The sequence below is a fragment of the Lampetra planeri genome, chromosome 13 (assembly GCF_965212315.1).
Source record: "Lampetra planeri chromosome 13, kcLamPlan1.2.h2, whole genome shotgun sequence".
Lineage (NCBI taxonomy): Eukaryota > Metazoa > Chordata > Hyperoartia > Petromyzontiformes > Petromyzontidae > Lampetra > Lampetra planeri.
The window spans coordinates 8035704-8056585 of record NC_136119.1 but is presented as its reverse complement, the minus strand read 5'-3'; the positions used below and the strand labels follow the sequence as shown (position 1 = coordinate 8056585).

The following is a 20882-nucleotide window of genomic DNA, read 5'->3' as shown; positions in this document are numbered from 1 at the left end:
ACTCTTTCAAAATAACGGCAGTTACTAATATGTCATTTGGTAGAGTATTCCTTAAATACAATTTTCTTTTTTTAAGAAAGGATTGTACAATATGATACCAATTCACAGCCCTTTGTCAATTAACTGCTGGATGCAGCCCCCCCCACCCCCCATGCTGTGTCGGTCACGATGCTGGTTTTGTGTGCTTGGTTGAAAAGAGGATTACAAGAACGGTTAAAAAAGTACATGCCACACATGTAGCTGAAGCCAGGAATCAATGCAGATTGCGATGTTTAGACTATGCAATACTACTATACTATTTTTTTTATTTTACCACTGAGCTATACTTTATAGCTCTTTTTCAGAAGCGACCTGGCCACAAATGATAGCTCAACCAAGTGGGGTAACATGTGGACATATATAGTAGCCAAATACTCTAAACGTGCGTTTCTAAATGTGGAGGAAAAAAACGGAGGTCCCAGAGAAAAATCCATGCGACCACAGGGAGAACATGTAAACTCCAAATATACAGGCGTCACGGTGGGGATTGAAACCACGACCTCCTGCATACTAGGCGAGGGAGTTAGCATCTCGCCACCGCAACGTTTAGGGAACAATGTGCTAATCACTGCACCACCTCTCCCCCTACAGGAACCTGATTATTTAATTACATGACCAATTGTATTATAAATAGATATTGATTGATATGAATAATAAAAAAACTTCAATGGGGCTTACAGTTTGGGATGGTGATATACATTATAAATAATAAGCAGCTAATATACAAGAACTTCATGTATGTTCGTCTGGAGAACTCCTGTTAGGCCACTCTACCAAATTCAATAATGGTGTTATTAGAAAGCTTATATCTAGTACTATGAACAATTGAAAAAATATATATACCTTAGACCGGATAATTTGAATAATTTGGCATAGCAGTCTGATCACTGCTTATCCGATGTATAGTCAAGAACACAAAGCGAGTCCCATTTCAAAAGCATGCAATGGAAAGGTGAATGCCATTTACCATTAACCTCTTCAATGTAAACGTATTGAATGTGTATAGGCAGAGACCTTGCCGAACGCCGGGGTTACATTCCTGGAAAATGCCGTGTTGGGAAAAATCAGGTTGCCTTTCATGGGTCCGAATTGATAACCCACTCCCTCTTCGTTGAACTAATTCTGCACGATCTCCACCCTTGTTATTGTACTAAAGGAAGTTCAGTTGCTGTCCATCTCTTGAGTGCGCGTGTGTGTACACTATTTTATTACACGCTTTAATTTAACTCACTCTGTCTGTTGTTGTTGTCGTATACTCAAATATTGTAACTCAATTTTAACCCACTTCCCAATGTGGTATCGACTGCAAACTTCGTATACTTATGTCTTACTGATGACAATACTATATTCTATCATTAAAAATTAAATACAAATTTAAACTATCTTTTTTTTTTTATGTTTCGCCTTGGCTCTAATTGTCCATGCTCATCTCACGTTGGCTGTAAATCACCACGTTCCTTTACATTAAGGCAAGCCTCGGGGCCACTTCCTGGAGGTGTGGAGTTCTGCCATGACTCGTACGGTACATTTCATTAAAGCGTGTTTTTTTTAAAGTTTTTTTTTAATTACTTATTTCAACTTCACATCATCTCCATTGCACTTCCTGCACCCTGGAACTCACGTTCAACGGTCACCCCCTAACACCCAAATGGCAGCCCCTACGCTCGCTCCTAACACTGTCACTTTAACGTGAACTATTCGCCATCTAGGCGTCCGCATTCGCCATCTCGGTGTCCGTATGATTAACGGTCCTCAACGACTGCAAGTCTGGATGCATGCGGCAAAGTTCGAACATTTGCGGTGTGCGTGTTGAGTGTGTTACATTATCACACACACAAAAAAGCAAACGCACACAAAAACATACATGGTGCATAAATCGTTCGCACAGTCGATTAATTTACACCTTCGGATGCAGCACCCTCGTTGCAATACTTTTCGACGTGGAGATGAGAATCTTTAGCAGCGTTAAACACATCACAGTCGGAGCATCACCTCCCCGTGTTCTGGAAAATAGACCTCAATCTGTAAACGAAGGATAGCCGAAATACGGGTTCGATCAAGTCGCATTGGGCAAGGTTTTCCTCGGTAGTGAAAATAAAGTGTTTAGCAAGTAAATATATGAAGTGATATGGACAGTTTAGACTTTAGAAGGAAATGCATTGACATTTATTCACTGCATAACTCACCCAAATGTGTTACGTTCTATGTCATTGTATTGTTGGTTACAAATACAGTTATAATGAAATTATTTAATGATAATTTTATTTTAAAGTTAAAACACGAGGTATAAAATAAAATAAATCACGACGTTTGATCGCAACACAAGCGGTCGTCCTCAGCCAGAAAAAATATAATCCAGCAGTGAAACTGCTGAACCAGTGAGAGACCAGCTACAACAAGAGGTTATATATGTGGCGATGGGCAAGCAAGCGGGGTCTGAGCTGGAAAGGAATTCCATCCACGGACCCAAGCACGTCAGTTGTGTTAATGGGGGAAATTAAGGAGAGACGGATTAGGGAGGGAGATGAGCATGAATGAGCTTCCGTCACCGCATAAGAGTATCATGCCCGCATATGCGCACAACAGCAGTGTTAATGAGAGATTAGTACAATGAGAGTGCAATCCAAAGGGCATTTGAGCATGAGAGTGCAATCCAAAGGGCATTTGAGAGATCTGAGAGGCATAGAGAGAGAGGGAGACAGAGTCGGAAATAACAGCTGACATAGGCAGGTAGGGTGAAAACATCACAGTCAGTTAAGACTTTACCTGGTTAATAACGTCCTTCCAATGATTGCTCCGTTTGTACCCATCTTCTCGGTTGAAGTTGTGTTTGTGTTTATACTGTATATCTGGATGGCTTCGTGAACAAATCTCTGAAGGTAGCCGGTAAGTTTGCAGAGTACCTCCGTCTTGGAAAAATCAATTTCGTGAACCCACAGCCTTAAAACAATGATCAGCAACGGCAGAGGTATTCGTCTTACCGTGTTTAGATCTGCCTTGTGTTCACGAACACGGTCTGAGACATGTCGTTTCGTTTCCCCAATGTAACTGCTGCCACAACACAACTCAGTTTGTAGACACCAGGGTATTGCATGTCAGGAATCGCATCCTTTACAGATGAGATTAAATCACGGATTTTGTGTACTATGTTGAAACGAACCTGGATCTTGTGTTTGTTTAAGATTTTGGAAATCTTTTTGGTAACCCCTGCTATGTATGGTAAAGTGATGGTTTTGGTTGGATCCTCAGAAGGTTGTCTCCCTGGGGAGGCAGCTTTGCGGATTGTACGGTCCGAGCATCCGTTCATCTTGAGGGCTTGGTGTATGTGCTCCAATTCACTAGCTAGGTGGTGCTGGTCGGAGGGTGTAGTGTTATGATGAAGGGATTTTTCTGGGCTGGATGATGGTGGGAGTCAGGCTTTAGATAGGCATCCGTGTGGGTGGCTTTCCTGTCGACTAAATGTCCCAACGAGCCATCAGGTCTCTTCTCGATAAAAACATCCAGGAACGGTAGCTTGCCATCCTTTTCCACTTCCATGGTGAATTTGATAGACGGGTGTATGGAATTGATGTGGTTGAGAAATTGGTTCAGTGCTGGTAGGCCATGTGGCCAGATGACGAACGTGTCATCTACGTATCTCTTCCACAAGGAAGGACGTAAGGTGGATGTCTGGATGGCATCTGTCTCAGATTTCTCCATGAAAACATTCGCGACCACTGGCGATAAGGGAGAACCCACTGGGGTACCCTCATTTTGTTTGTAGAATGTACCATTCCAGGTGAAGTTTGTATTGGTAAGACCGTGCCTTACCAAAGTTGGTACATCTGGATACAGTCCTTCTTGGACCAAGTCTTCAATGATTGAAATGGTGTCAAGTACAGGTACATTGGTGAACAGAGAGACTACATCGAAACTGACAAGCAAATCATCGGGAGAATTGAGATGTCCTTGATTAGAGAAACCAAGTGAGCCGAGTTAAGTACAGCTGAGGTGGACTTGCCCGTGAAAGGAAGCAGAGTCTCAGACAGAAATCGGGCCAGTTTGTAGGTGGGTGAGTTAATGGTGGAGACGATAGGATGGAGCGGGGTACCTTCTTTGTGCCTCTCTCTTAGATGTCTCTCAGGTCCTTTGGAGTGCACTCTCATGCTCACATGTCCTTTGGATTGCACTCTCATGCTCACATGTCCTTTGGATTGCACTCTCATGGTGTTCATCTCTCATTAACGCTGCTGTTTTGCGCATATGCGGGCATGATACTCTTATGCGGCGACGGAAGCTCATTCATGCTAATCTCTCTCCCTAATCCGTCTCTCCCTAATCTCCCCCATTAACACAACTGACGTGCTTCGGTCCGTGGATGGAATTCCTTTCCAGCTCAGACCCCGCTTGCTTACCCATCGCCACATATATAACCTTGTTGTAACAGCTCTCTCGCTGGTTCAGCAGTTCAACTGCTGGATTATACTTTTACCGCCTGAGGACAACCGCTTGTGTTGCGATCGAAACGTCGTGATTTATTTTATTTTATGCCTACGTGACTTTACCGAAAGAACCAAAGAGTATGGATTCCTGCAGTCACTATAGCTTCAAATCAAGATTGAAAACACGAGCTTTTGGCAGAAAACTTCCTCAAAGTAATTTATTACCATTGGATCTCTGGAGGCGTCTCACTCTTGTCAGTCAGAGGAAAGAATTACATATTTCAGTTTTGCGCTATGCCCTGAAGTATACTGACATTCAACGATTACAAGCCCCATTGTTACAATAAATAAATGTAGACAAAGCATATCTCCAGATGATATTTAACAACAAGGCAACTTGCTTCATGTTGTTTGAGTCTGGTGTCTTTGGAAACTGCGAATAACAAATGTATGAACAGTGACAATCACTTGCCAACACAATCTGTAAAAGTTCTCTCCTGGCTAGCCAACTGCATTTTAGGCTGTTTTTCACTGGCACACCATTTTGTGTTTTGAGCCCTATTATCTATTGAAACAGAAACACATCTAGGCCACTACTTGTTTAGTCAGCACGAAACTTGAATATGTTGAAGTCCCACCAGACTGAACTGATCGCTTCCCATGCTTACTACCCCCCCCCCCCCCCATAGCCTATCATTAAATTTTGATTAAATTACATTTATTTGAGATGATGTCTGTTGGGCCACTGCTAATATATGGATATATAGTTATTTTTATTTCATATAGGCATAACAACAAGGTTTTTTATTTATGTATGTCTCCCTTTCGTTTATACATGTTGGATATTTTTTTTTTATTGAAGAGGTTACCATATTTTTCCTGAATATATTACATTTGTGGCATTGTTCAAATTACATTTCACAGGGTTTTTATGAGTGTGCACTCTATAGACATATTCTCAGATTCAACACGATTTTCTTTTAGCCAACTGGAAAACAATATTTTGGACAGCTGCTTGTCTTTTTAAATACTTACACAAAAACCCTTTGTCAGCCTGGTTAGACTGACTGCAAGTTCTATGAGAAGTGTTTATTTAGATCAGCATCGAATTATTGAAAGGTATTTAAGGGAATACTCACAAGAGGTATTGAGATACCCATTGAACTTTGGCCACCAACCTTATAGTAGTTTTGTGCAGAACCACCTGTTAATTACAATGTGTAACAAAATTGTATTATTTTTTTGTTCCTGGGTAGTGTTATTTCCGATTTGCTTATGCCTCAAAAGTACAAAAAATTGCTATTATTACCCACAAACTTTGCTTTTGTGACCAGGACAATGACATTTAGAAATTTACCTATTTTCCAGAACATTCCAGATAGATTCAGTGCTGAGTAAACTTGGAGTAACTGCTAGAACATTATAGAACTTTCCCGTAATATAAATAGTAGTATAAATACAGAGGTCTTAAGCCCACCAGTTCAGTTTAGTTCCAGCTGCCTAAGTGGATACATATCTGCATTTTTCTGAGATGGCATCAAGAGGCTGTAAGCATCCGGCAGACGCATTTTGCTATGTCTGCAGCCAATTTATCAAGACAAGAGTGAAAAAGTACTCTGTGGAAGCATCTGCTAAGATGTGTGAGGCCTACAAGGCATATTTCGGCATGACAATCGGGGACCAAGACAAACCCTGGGCACCTCATGTCACCTGCAAGCAATGCAAAACAACTCTGAAAGGTAAGATAGACAATTGTTGCTCGGAATTGTAAGTTATAAAATTTGTTACAATATTTTAAATTGTAAAAGTTTTTAATTTTAAAATGTTATACAATTTTCAATGTTATTGAAAAAAGATATCATATATGAAAAATGTTGCGATAATCTTACACATTAGTCATGAGTGAAAACAAATTTTTAGGATGGTACAGAGGGGAAAAGAGAGCCATGAAGTTCACTATCCCAAGAATTTGTCAGGAACCCACTTACCACTCAAGCAACTACTACTTCTGCATGGTGGACCCTTCCAAACGTCGGACTAGCAAGAATGCACCTGCTATCACGTATCCGGACTTTCCTTCATCCATCGCCCCGGTGTCACACTGCCATGAGCTCCCCGTACCCACTCCTCCGGAGAGAGAGCAGCCGTCTTTGGAAGAGGATTACAACAGCACCAATACCTTGCTGGATGCCTTAAAGTATGATGAGTATGGCTGGGAGGTCATCAAAGACTTAAAAATTGTGGCAATCCTGATGGGTCTCCAAGGCGGTTTTACCAGGTTTCCCTGCTATCTTTGCGTTTGGGACAGCAGATACACCACACCAAGGCACACTACCACAGGTGGGACCGAGTTCTCTGTGGGGAGGAACAACATCAAGTGGGAGCCACTGGTGGACCCCCGGAAGGTGGTGATGCCACCACTGCACATCAAATTGGGCCTTATGAAACAATTTGTCAGTGTTGTAGATAAGGAGTCCGCAGCCTTCAAGTACATTCAAGACTTCTTCCCTAAGCTGTCTAAGGCAAAGGTCAAAGCCAGTGTCTTCACAGATAAAGAAGATCCTGGAGTGCAATTAATTCCCCAAGAAGCTCACTGGTAAGGAGAAAGCGGCTTGGAACAGCTTTGTCGCAGGGGTTCGTGGCTTCCAGGGCAATCACAAGGTCGAAAACTATGTGGAGCTGGTTGAGACTGGTGAAGAACTACGGCAAAATGGGCTGTAAAATGTCCCTCAAAGTCCATATCCTTGATGCTCATCTTGATAAATTCAAGCAGACATGGGAGCGTAATCGGAAGAGCAAGGCGAGCGCTTCCACCAGGATATACTGGACTTTGAACACCGCAACCAAGGACAGTATAACGAGAACATGATGGGAGACTACATTTGGGGGCTATTTCGTGAAAGTGATTTACAGTATAATCGTAAATCTCGAAAAACTACTCACTTCGAAAATCTTTTGGAGTAATTTTTCTATTACTTTAGTATAAATAAATTTTAATTATGATTAATGTTGTTTTCTGACTTTATGTGAACGAAAATACACAAATTCGCCCGTTTTGTCATTGAAAATAGGTAAATTTCAAATATCACTGTCCTGGTAACAAAAGCAAAGTTTGTGGGGAATAATAGCCATTTTCTATACTTTTTAGGCATAAGCAATTACGAAATAACACTTACTACCCAGGAACAAAAATTGTGTTACATCGTGTTATTACATTCGATATATGCAAATACTAAAGTATCGTTTTAACTTTTTTTTATCTCCCTTTCTTTAATGCTGAAAATATATATTGTGTATAACTTGTTTTGAACCATATGGGTGACTTATAAAGGGCCTTATTAAATGTCAGTTTTGGTTTGTATCAAAAGCAGGAAATACAATATGACACGCCCATTTAACTTGCCTGGCCAAAACATTTTAAAATGTTCATGAAGCTTCTTTTGCATTGAAGCTTAAAGTTCAAAGGGATCTAACCAGTTTAAATTACTATGTAATGTTGTGGAAAAAAACCCTGAAAATAGGTATACATCCATTTTTCCTGCTGTGATGTGGTTTTAAACATACATTTTATAAATAAATATAAAACCACATGCCATATGCCAACAATTATACTCTATTCCTATATGTTCTTGAAGCTCATTGTTTTTAATGTAATGTATTGATGGGCGACTAAACAGAAATTTCATGCAATAGTAGTCTTCAAAACCCATTGCTTCATCTGTTTATTTAGCATATGTTTAAGGACTAGAGATACTGTGCCAAAGCTGTTGTTTATCTAACGTCACTACCCAAATTGCAATAAGACAATGAGCACAAAAAATATATTTGTTATATGTACTGCACCTTCAAGTATTTAACCATTTTCCATAAGAGGTTTTTTTTGGTTAGATCGCGTAAATATAAATGTCGTTAAACCCACCATTAGTAAGGTTTGTCAGGTAAATAGAACATGCCAATTCGTTACTAGTTCAGCACACCGGTGTGTTGGAGAGTGAACCCAACACCATTTACAAATTCTTATGATTACGTGACAAACCTTACGAATTAGCTGTCGGGTGGTGGCGGGTTTAACGACACACTTATATTCACGCAATCTAACACCCTAAAAAACCCTCTATTATAGATATTGGTCGCGAAAGCATACATGTTAAATTGACTATTTATACAAATTTAAATTATATAAAACTATTGTTTATTTGGGCCAAATAACACTTTTTATGTATATTACTGGTCATCAGATGACCAATATATTACAAGTTTGGGAAATTTCGATTTAAAGCTTTCGTGACTGCAGGGATTCATCTTCTTGGTTCTTTCGGTAAGTCACGTAGAAGGGAAGTAATAAAATAATAAAAATAAAAACTTGTTTTATTATGTTTTATTTTTATTATTTTATTACTTCCCTTCTACGTGACTTTACCGAAAGAACCAAGAAGTTTGGGAAAACCAAACGCGTTCTAAAATATATTCAATCATCGCATATTTTTAATTACACATTCTCTTTAGAACTGATTGGTTTTATTGCATAGCTATTATCTGAAAAGTTTTATTGCTTTTTAACTGTAACATATTGGAACTATAAATCATATTTTGGCCATTCCTTACAATAGTTGTAATCCCTCCAATTATCTTGAATGCCTTTAGTTGCATGGACACATTTCTGTAAGATTAGCTACCTAATCTCCACATTCTCACCATAAATCATATACTTGGGTTTGTAACGCTAAATGTTATACATAAAACTTTTTTTTACATAATCTATGACATATTTTGTGCTGAAACGTTTATTTATGAATAAAATACACTTGGGTATAATTGTAAAACTTGGCAACAAATTGGCAATTCATTGTAAACAGTGCCCATTGTTTTAATGTTAATATCATAAATAGAAAATGTATGTGGTTAAAATTGCTAACGTATACACAATTACCTTGCTCAATTGTCCTCACATTTATCAGTGAATTATTTTCCAATTACAGTTTAACATTATGTAAGTAGAATGTGCAATTATAATTTTATCATTACAAATAACTAACTTTGAAAATTTTAACATGAAAAGATACTAAGTGCTGGCACTTTGTTCCACTTTGTACTGATATCCTTTTTATTTTAAGGCAGTGTTATTGACAAATCTGTTGAGTTGTTTGTAGTGTTATTTTCTAACGTTCATTTATGTTCAATACGTTTGTTTACAAACGTCGATCAATTAAAACATGAAATCTACACGATGTTTTCCATTTAGATAAATAATTTAAAATGAGAAGTGAATATGTTACCAAAAATCCAAATTATACTTTACCCCTTATCCCTGGTGCACACATTTATTCATACTATTTTAGGTGTTCAAAATGTCATGAGATCTGAATCTGCACTGACTAAAGTTGATCTCCAAAAATATTTCTGTCTTCAATAGGACATGCTGCCTGATTTTAAAGGCATTTTTCAAACATAAACAAACATTAAAGACAGTGTGTAAAAACACACATGGAGCTTATTATGAGTTATCAGATGTGTAAAACAGTTATTCCTAAAAAAGTGTTTAATAATGCGTGGGTCTTTTATTCCCTCCGATATCCAATTGTTGTATTAACATTGTGGTAAATTTGTTTAGCACATTGGTCCTGACTAGAGCATTATGAAAAGCTTTTTGCCAATTTTCAGCATAAAATGGCCAAATAAAAAAGACACATTTCACTGTTTTTCCACAATACATTGGCAAAGAATACATTCCCACAATAAATTCAATATATAATTGATTCGCATAAATGTCAAGTTGTTTGTGTGTCGAGATGCACAGGAAAGTCCTTTCCGTTTTTTAAAGGTAGTACTTTGCGTACCTCATCAGCCTTGAGGTCCGATAGTTATTTTAAATCCGAAACGTTTTTTCAGGATTTGATTTGACACTATGTTGTGGCAGAATATTATTTCCCAAGACGTTTTGAATCAATTATTTTTACTCACCTAAAAAATAAACATGTGTACAACATTCTAAAGTGGTTGGTTCATGAGCACTGTTCATTTTTTCGTTTGAATATGAAGATTCAAAATTTGTGTTTTTTTAGATCATATACACTTGAACGAAAAAATATTACAAAAATGTGTTAATAAAAAAACTCGTTGTGGCACTTTGTGCTAAATATAACGTAATATAATTTTAGTTTCCTGCAAAAAAAAGTCAGTTTTTTATGTATGCATTGCATGCCACTTTATTAAAAATATATAAAACATCAAACTTTTAAAACATGCATAAATCACACTTTAATTGCAGGCTCCTAATATGCACAATTAATGTTTAACCAACAATTCCTGATCTAAATATGGTTTGTAAATTAAAGCATGTTCAAGTAAGTCTAACAACCCAGTGACTTTGTCTCCCTCTACAGGTAATAACAATGTCAATGTGAGCTGCTCAATTCAATTATTGAAGAAGTTCGCAATATGTGGAGGGAAAGGTGGGAGAGAATGCAAAAGAACACAAGGTACAACCATAAAACACATGAAAGTAACAATAATCAGTGTCATCAGTTTATAAGATAATAGGAAATACAGAAAAAAATCCTGAATCTATTTACTGCAGGAATAAAGTACAGGATTTTAGGATTCAAAAGTATTTCAAGTGATAGAATTGCCAAATGTAAGTTAAGACTCTCTAATGAATACACGTTAAGTCATTCAAATGTATGCTCCAACAACAAGCCATCAAGATGTATCAGTAGCCTACATGTATGAAGAGATTAACCAACATCTAAATGACATCAAAACACACTGCACCATAGGAAATGAGGCACCTCAATACCAGGGTAGGTAAGAGGGTCGAGAGGATGGTTGGTTAATTTGGCATCGGAGAGAGGAATAAGGGAGAATAACATCTGCGGGAGCTCACAGCCAAGAAATCCATAAAAATAATGAAACATTATTTCGACAAAGAATCATATAACATCGTGTTATTTTACGCTCGTCCCTACAGCAAATTGAAACTCCACAGGTGGATAGTTTTTCACATGATATACAGATATCACACATGCAGGAACAACCACTGCCCTTTTCAATATGAAAAAGGATAGCTCCAGTACCAGATGGAATAACTGGAAATCATCAATGTAGCATAATTAGCTGGTGGTACAAAGTTTTTCGACCTGTTTACTGAATGTTTACTCAAAATTTTAATACCCCAATCAGGCCATGACTCTGCACTCACTCTTATTTTTTTAAAAACGGAGGCAAAATTGATTTAAACAATGACCGTATGTTATTTACCGTTACACAATTGACACAAATATTACAATGTTAAACTCTGTAGAAACATTTTACACGAGGATAATGAAAACCTCCTTTCAACTTCTACAATCGATTCTTGATACAGAAAAATACCCGATCATGTTTGGAAGCCAGTGATTAAATCTGATTGCATTATTCATCGCCTCGAATTGCTAAAGTTAGCACCTCAAAATATTTCACAATATTTGTTTCAAACAACAGGTTTAGCAGACACTACTGTGGTAAACCTACTGTGGTCAACCTTGTTTAATATAATAGGTTATTGTTAACACAATGTACTGCCTAAACAAACCTCCACAATGGTGAAAATTAGAGTCCTTGTCTCCAGTCAGGAACGGCTCTGCAAGGAAAGACTGTATTTTATCATTTAAATAAAGCAGGTCATACAATTACAATTTAACTAATAATGATATAATGGAAATACATATATTAATATTTACATTGATTTAACTATGCTTATCTACATAACTAATGTACAGTGTACACTTATTAACACATCATCATGTGCAACTATGACATATACCAAAAGTATTAGCTGAGCATTTACATGATCAACTTTGGCATGCAGATTTTGATTTAGTTACTCCTATGAAACAAAGCTACATGCTAACAACAATTCACTCCATTAACTCTTATCTGACAAGTTAAATTAATTACACTATATTTGTACATGGTCCTTACCTGTGAGGGATTGTTAAAAGTGGACCTCCCCCAGAAGGCCCAATATGTTTGGTTCTTTCCAGCCAGCCCTTAGTGAGCTTCAAGAGTCTGCTGGGGTCCCTTTCTACGTGCACATCCACCTGTTCCGTAACATCATCCAGATGCGCGTGCTTCAGCAAGAGCACGAACACTTGCCATTTTAAGAGACATTGCCCAGATATATTGTACTGTGAACTAAATCAAATAAAACACTCACTCTATAACCATGCATTATGCCAGATGCATAATTAATCGGTGCATGTTATTTCACAATTGGGGCAGCAACCCAAGTTGGATTGCCATCCATGGCTAATTTCAATGGGTAGAAACACCGAAAACGATTCCTGAGCCCTCCCTTCAGCGTGGTGTATGGTCAAACAATCCTCAAAACCAACACAATATGCGAGGCATTAATCTAGTAATGAACTGACTTACCATAATGATAAGATACTATGATTAAACTGTTATAGTTTAATGTTGTCAAACTGTAAATATTAAGTTGTAAATACTTTTTAGTCATTTAATGCCATTAAATAAACTCGGTGTTAATTATGTGTAACTATAATGTAACTGTGTAATTATGCATTATTTATTATATGCGGGATGCCGGACATCCTCCATAACCAGAATGCTCTCCCCCCAATAAGCATGGCTTCAAGAGGTTTTACTCTATAGCCGTTTAAAATGTTCATAGCCTCCACTTGAATTATTTCATTAAGTTTCTGCAATGTACAAACGAATGGATAGAACCAATGTATAATATAGCCGAACCTTTAGCTTCCTTACAATTTATTGTAAAATTTAAGTACAAATCCAACAAAAACTATTCTTCATAAAGTATATAACAGTCCACATCCGCAAAGGCAAACCTGTTGTTTCAGTTTAGCAAGACGCCTGTCTCGTTCAATGTCTTCTTGCTCTTTGGCTTTCTTCTCCAGAAGTTTGCTTTCAACCTTCTCCTGATCCTATAATCACACGCAGGTACTGTATACATTATCTTAAACTCATATGCAGCGTGACAAAACACCACTCTTTAAATATTTTATCTAAATCTACGTAGATTTTATTTATTTTACAAAATAGACTTTACATGTTGTTTTCCTGGATTCCCGTCATAAACATTAACACGGATTCATGCTTGGTTTTAAACACATCAGGAACCTCTTGAATAAAAAAATTAAGGAGGAATTGCAAAATCACCCACTCGTTCCTGGAAACGCTGGATCTCTTGTGCGGCCAGACGAGCCTTGTCCTCCCGCTCGGCCTGCGCCCGGAGCTCTTCGTCTCGCCGCCGCTGCTCCTTCAGCTGCCGTTTCCGCCGCACATGCTCCCCGGCAATGACTCGAAGCTCAGCCTGGCGCTGCGTCTCACGTTCCCTGTGTCGCGCACGCTCTTCCTCCTCATGCTGCCGCCTCTTCTCCTCATCTGCCCGAGCCTGCACATCCCAATAATGCAGATTTAGCATGTGCATGACGAAAAGGTGCATCTTCTGGTGTGCAAATCAATCCACACGCTTATAAATATAGAACTTAATGACACACTGTGTTAAACAGTGCCTTGTTGAGAGCTCACACAAACTCAATATATGATCAATAATACTTCCGATCACTTACTTTCACCAATAACCATGTCTGTAAAGTACTCAGTTTAATATTTAGAATTTTGCAGCCCCGTTATACTTCAGAATTGCAGGTGTTGGCTCTTACCTTTTCTTGCTGGGCTTTCCAGGCATTAATCTTTTCACGTTTCTGGAATTGTTCCTGCTTCAGCTTCCGTAACAAAGCCTCCTCCTGGTCCTTTTTCTCTGCATCTTGCCCCTCTGAACTTTTCTCTTGCTTGGCAAGTTTCTCTGCTCGCTCGCGCTCCCTGCATAACTTGGGATTTTGAGACGAGCAATGATGATGTGATTGATTCACTACGTATAGTTTAAAGTCATAGCCTTTTAAATTAGGTTTTGTATTTTAAGCCTTTTATTAACAAATGGACATGTTTCATGAATGTACGGCACATGTTACAATGTATAACTGGCACTCAATAGAGTACTTCATTTGACGATAAAACTAATCAGTAAACAAAAAAAATTAAGTGACAAAATAATACCCATAATTCATGAGTAAGAGTATAATAGTATCATGTACCTTCCAACGAGAAATTGCTTCCTTTTTTTCATCTTCCAGGTCGAGGAACTCCTTGTACCAGGTCTCATGCTGTTCCACATCTTCACGTGTCCGTCCAGGGAGATAATTTAAGGCCTCCTCTATAAACAGCACGTTCCCCTTGTGCCTTGTTCGCACCTAAAAAAATACAGTTGTTATATCCAGACTGGAAAGCAGAATATACCCATACCTGAAAACCTCTTGGAAACCAAAATATATTGCTGACGATGCAACACATGGTGTGAGAGGTTCTATGACTAAAAGTTACTAAAAACTATTGTACCTTCAAAAAGTTTTGATGGTCATAGTCGTCCCACCCACCCTGTCGACCTCCACTCTGCTGCAGGAACTTCTCAAAGGCCACCACCTCTGCTGGCAGGTCATCCTCAATGGTTTTGGATAAAGGCACCTGTGCATCACATTTCAGTAAAATAATCATCAGAAGGGTAACTTAACACCAAAAACATGCAATTCTTTAAACTTATTGAGCAACATTCAATACAAATAATAGAATGTCGAAATATCCTTCATTTATTTACATAATTGTGCATGCTGGCATGCAACCTGTCAATAACACGAATTGGAAATATGGACTCTGATCATTAATGTACATGGAACAAAAGCTGACACGTTTGTAAAACATCGAGATATTGCAAATAAAAAACAGCATTGAAACAAATGGATCAGAGAACACACACACATTATAGATATCATGTTGACTGTTCATGAAGCATGTGAGCATGGGCAAGACACAATGCTATAAGGTGCAGACAGCCGATGGATGAGACTGGTAATAGATTAGCAAAGGAAAAAACACGCCCAAAAGGCCGATGACTCTGGAGATTGAGAAATGAAATTAGCTTATGCATAGGACCATAAAGCAGTGATGTACTATTTTATTTCCTGAGTTAACAAAATGTACAACAAAATACGTTTTATTCTGTTGCAATCAATATATATGTAATTGCCTCTGTTATCACACTACATAACGATTAAACATAATATAGCTTAGTGACCAAATGCACAATAAAACTACACAAGTATGTAGAAATAGCATTGAGATTCGGTAAAAATATATCGCAAGCTGTAAAAGTTAATATTGTCTGCATTTCAAAATACACATATATTTCAATAAGTCTCTAAAATGTGTCTGCAATGCAGATACCTTAGCAGCAACAGCAGATTTTGTTATCCTGGGATTAGATGACCCCTGGGACCAGGATTCAATTTTCTTCTCCAAAGCACCAATCTCCTGACTTGTCATCTTCTCATCTTTCATTAGATGCTCATAGCTGCATATTTTCACGAAAACAGGCACATTTCCTTAATTGCACTTTAAATGAGCGCCTATGAGCAATACACGCACATGGATGCAAAGTCAAAACAGCATCGTAACTCACAACGTGACATTCAACAATTTTAACAAAAAAAATAGTGTTAAAAGTATCACATTCATTTCTCTATGTAAGGTATGTTCTAAAAGAGATAATTTTCATGACCAAAATACTGTATAGACATGAAGGTAACATAAAAAGAGTTTGACAGTACATGTTTCAAGTATTTATGGGGATTAAAAAAGTTACCACTGACGTTTTTAAACTAGAGGTAACATTGTTATTAATGTTGCATTTCATTATAACCTACTTGTAGCTCAATTCACACAATCTAAAAAGCACACGCACTGTATACTTACAGTTCTCTTTGTTGTTCTTTAAAGAAGCTGATGGTTCTTTCAACCTCCTCCATGGTCCCCTTGAGCTTGTTGACAACTAAAAACAACATTTTCATTTCCAGTCATGTATTTTAACTTGTATGTAATTCACACGACAGTAAGACAAAATGCGTAAGGTTTAAAGCAAAACAGACCAAAATAAGTATACTCACATTCTGAGTTCTGCGCAACATCCTTTAGTTCTTTTTGAAACAAGAGCACACACGTTTTTAATTTGTTTAATTGCTGCTGCAACTTCAGTTCTGTCAAGACAACAATGAAATGAGTATTGCAATACAGCAAAACAATAATTATAGGAAATATCAGTCATGAATTTTCTGCAGCATATCAGAAATCATGTTGCCCTATACACAACTTATTTTTCCAGTACAGTAAAGATGCAATTCACCAGCATGTTTACTATTAAACTAATACTTTCACATACGAAAATGCGTTGGCAATACAAAGTAAATTCATGAAAAGACTGTCAGTATGGGCTTCGACGCATTAATGTGCTATGCATTCGAAATACATTTCTGCATATTCATGTCATACCTTCAGATTTCCTGTCATTTAGTAATTTGAGCTCATACTCCTCCAATACTCCGAGGTCATGCTTCAACTCACTCTTCTTACTGTAAAATTGGATGCGCTTTTCTTTCTCCAAGGCATTAATCCTATAAAGCCACCACCAACAGCACACAATGGATTATCAATAATCACACATTGACCATAAATGACTCAACACTTGCCTATTGTAGTAAGTTATTTCATGGGACATAAAACAATACTGCAGAGCAGCCTTGTCGTGTGACCTGTGGGTATACATATGTAGTGGTTTCCACGGAGGCAGACACTTGTACTTTGGAGGCAATACTATTATTACACACCCCAACAGGGTAATTACATAAACTACATAAACACTCGGGATAACTATGTGGTAACTACCACGGAGCTAGACCTCAACAAGGTCACTATATAAACGGGTCAGGTCAGTGAAGTACTGCCTGACCCACGATGTCGAATGTGACGACCGAGACGGAAAAGCGAAGACCGTAGCATGCGGGTTGATTCCAGAAGAAAGCCTGGATCGAGGCTCGGCCTTTATGGGTCACGGCATGGCCAGGCTCCGTCCTTGGCCACGTCCCTTTCCAGAACCTTCCCAAAGACTCTGGCCCACTACATCACGTGTCCCTCTCCCCTCCTTTTGGGCCCCCCTTGCCACCTCGTCCGGTCACGTGCCTTCTCGGGGTCACCCAAACTGTCATGTCCTCACTCGACCTCTCTCTCACTGTCACCAGGACTATGCCCCCTCGGGCCTGCTTCCATCGCATATCAACTCTGGTGCCCGAGAGAGGCCCAAGACACACAGCTCCACTATGGTGACGGTAGCTGGCGCTAAACGCCATAGTGACTTCATTTATGTCACTGCACATATGTAGTGACATAGAATCGGTCATGTAGCAGCATAGCGCTGGCTGCTGGCAGGGAAGGGGATCTGCAGCTTACAGCAGCCCTGACTGACAGAAGGCCACGTGATAGACCAGACAGGGATCTAGGGGAAAGGTGACGGAAGGGACATATCGAGAACCCGCTAGTAGGTTCCAGAAGGGGGCGTGGCCGGGGGCGGAGCCAGGCCACACTGACAGTGTTAGAGGGGCCCTGTGAGGGGACCTCGGGGCTGTCGTTTGGAGTGGGATCCCATCGTGCTGCTGGAGTCTTCACCGTCATCTCCGTATTCGCCATCTCGGAGTCGCCAGTCAGGCAGTCTACCAGCTGTCCTGACTGGGAACTGTAGTAACCAAGTGTTAACAGTTAGGCCGTGTTAATAAACAGAGTGCCTCCTACTCTCAGTGTCTGAGTCAGTCACTACACAAAGACTGAGGGAGCAACGACACAAACGTAAAACAAACTTCAAACAAATGTTAACCGCTAAATAGAATGGGTAACTATGAGGCTACATAGCCCATCACTTAGTTGCCACTGGGTTTAAATTTTGCACCAACATACTGTATTTTGACTTGACTATAACAATGTATGGATGGCTGAGCAGCCTGACAATGCTGCTGTATATTAATACCTTATATCTATATACAAAATACCGTCATGTCAAGAAAGTTGAAGTACAGTATTACCAAAGGTATTTAATTTGTTTATCCATTTTAGACATGGGATGGTGATCATCTGTTTATAGCCTCGAGTGCTGGAAATTCCACATATGGTGGAGAACAGTCCAACCTGTTAACTTCCCACAAAGTGGTACTTGCCATACACTCATTCATGTTAACAGCCACAAAATACCAATGTAGGACACTCCTAAAAGTGTCTTTGAACTCAATGAGGCTTTTTTTTTATAATTACCATTTTTTATAAAACATAACAATTATTAACTTATTTTACCAATGTAAGGCCCACTGGGCTATATAGTTCTTTTTAAGAAGCGAACTGTCCACAAATACTAGCTCAAAATAGTGGCTTATCACATGGACATTTACAGCAGCCACATACTCTGAAGGCATGTTTCTAAACGTGTAGGGAAAAACCGGACCCAGGAGGAAAATCCACGCGACCACGAGAACATGCAAACTCCAAATATTGCGCAGGCGTCAGGATCAGGACCGAACTCGCAGACCTCATGTATACCAAGCGAGATAGTTAACATTCTATTCTATTTCGGATTTAGATAGCGCCCTTTCTATCTCGCCACCGTGGCAAGATGTGAACTAACATTTAAAGAGTGCCCGAATCTCAAAACACATTTAAGTAAAAGTGTTTTGGTGAAAAAAGAAAAGAAAAACAGCATTCGACAAATGAATATAATAAGAATGCAATACGGAACTGTGCTCGCAGCGACTGTCCATCTCGGATCCAGGCGCCCGGGTTGCCTGGCCGCTCAGTCCGTGCGGCTGCGTGCATCGCCTGCCCAGTGAGCAGCAGCAGCAGGCGGTGGTTAATCTGAAGGAGACATTGTGAATCATCATCTACTGCACTGTCACAGTCGTTAGTCATTATCATCAGGAAGAGCAAGTAAGCATTGGGGTATGTCTAGATTTGAGGTTTTCGTGACCGCAGGAATCCATACTCTTTGGTTCTTTCGGTAAAGTCACGTAGGTACAAAATAAATTAAATCACGACGTTTCGGGCGCAACACAAGTGCCCGTCATCAGGTGGAAACAACCACAGCAATAAACAATTGTTGTTTTTTTGCCCACTTCAGCAATTGTTTATTGCTGTGGCTGTTTCCACCTGATGACGGGCACTGGTATTGCGCCCGAAAGGTCGTGATTTAATTTATTTTGTACCTACGTGACTTTACCGAAATAACCAAAGAGCATTGGGTTATGCCATTGGCACCTCATTTGCCAGTAACAAAATATGATAATTGTTTTTTTACCCTTTTATCTGGCAACCAAACTGACACCTTTTTTTAAACATGGAGTCATGTTTGCATTGACCACAATACCTGCACAACTCTAATAATGTATGCACTGTCCTTGAAATTGATTGGTCCACACCCGAGACAGCTTTCTTTAGAGCCTAGTCTCACATGGTGTTGCACCAGATGATGGCAAAAGGACCAATCAATTTCAAGGACAGTGCATACATTATCAGAGTTGTATTTTTTTTTGCATTCCGACTGCAGGTATTGTGGTCAATGCAAACATGACTCCATGTTTAAAAAAGGTGTCAGTTTTGTTGCCAGATAAAAGGGTAAAAAAACAATTATCATTGGGTTATGGTTCGTTATTCATCACTGGCACGTGAAGGTGATCTTAATCAGCGGGTAGCAGCAGCAGGTGCAATTAATCCTCGGGAAGAGTTAAACAGCAGCATGAGGAGTAGTTAAGCGCTGAATGAGAAGCATCACCAGCTTTGGAAAGAGAGAACGTCAATATCAGCAGGAGTCGCAGCTAATGACTTGCATCAGCATTGGATAATGCAATGCAAGTGTGGGGAAGGGTAAGGAAGCAACTATTGTCGGTAGCACATTGTCAAAAACCACAAGTTATATATATTGACGAATAGAATATAAAAAATCAGCAAACAGCAGAATGCATTTACAGTAACACGCATCATGGCAACGGCACCAATAACAACTGCAATCAGCAAATGTTATTCATAATAAACAATAGCAGCAGTACAATCGTGATAAATGAATGAGAAACAGTACCAGAACAATAAAACAAATTGCTTCGGCCGCTGTAGGAGAGCAACGCCTCAATGGTCGCTAGGCCTCGGCGTCTCCATGGCGACGGGGCCATCAACATCCGGGTCACGGCACTGCCACAGCCACCGAGTCATGAGTCGTCAAGTGCCAGGATGTTTCATTGGAGATTGGAGGAATCCGATGAGCTATAAAGCTCTTTTTCACACAGATGTCCAGTAAGGGGTGGGGGAGGGGGGCAGGTCGGAACGTTATATTATAACAATACGAAAAAAATACGTAATAGCAGTGCAAAGTGTAGGAAAGGTAAATACATCACTTTAAAATAATTATATATACAAAATAAAACTTTTTTTTTTATCTGAGCAAAGTCCACTGTGTCATTGGCTTCTTTTTCAGACGCGAGCCAGCCA

General features: G+C 39.2%; 1 protein-coding gene across 1 annotated transcript; it reads right to left on the bottom strand.

The window, feature by feature from the left end:
• Positions 1 to 10636: 10636 nt before the first annotated feature.
• On the bottom strand, positions 10637 to 20604 carry CCDC112 (coiled-coil domain containing 112). Its single transcript, XM_078600090.1, has 14 exons — positions 20476 to 20604; positions 19144 to 19259; positions 16860 to 16981; positions 16478 to 16567; positions 16287 to 16362; positions 15759 to 15885; positions 14877 to 15002; positions 14576 to 14731; positions 14144 to 14311; positions 13642 to 13872; positions 13307 to 13402; positions 12420 to 12538; positions 12031 to 12078; positions 10637 to 10865 (listed from the first exon to the last, which is right to left on the bottom strand). Exons 2-13 carry the CDS (start codon positions 19218 to 19220, stop codon positions 12048 to 12050), a joined length of 1419 nt encoding a protein of 472 aa, XP_078456216.1. The 5' UTR covers positions 19221 to 19259; positions 20476 to 20604; the 3' UTR covers positions 10637 to 10865; positions 12031 to 12047.
• Positions 20605 to 20882: the final 278 nt, after the last annotated feature.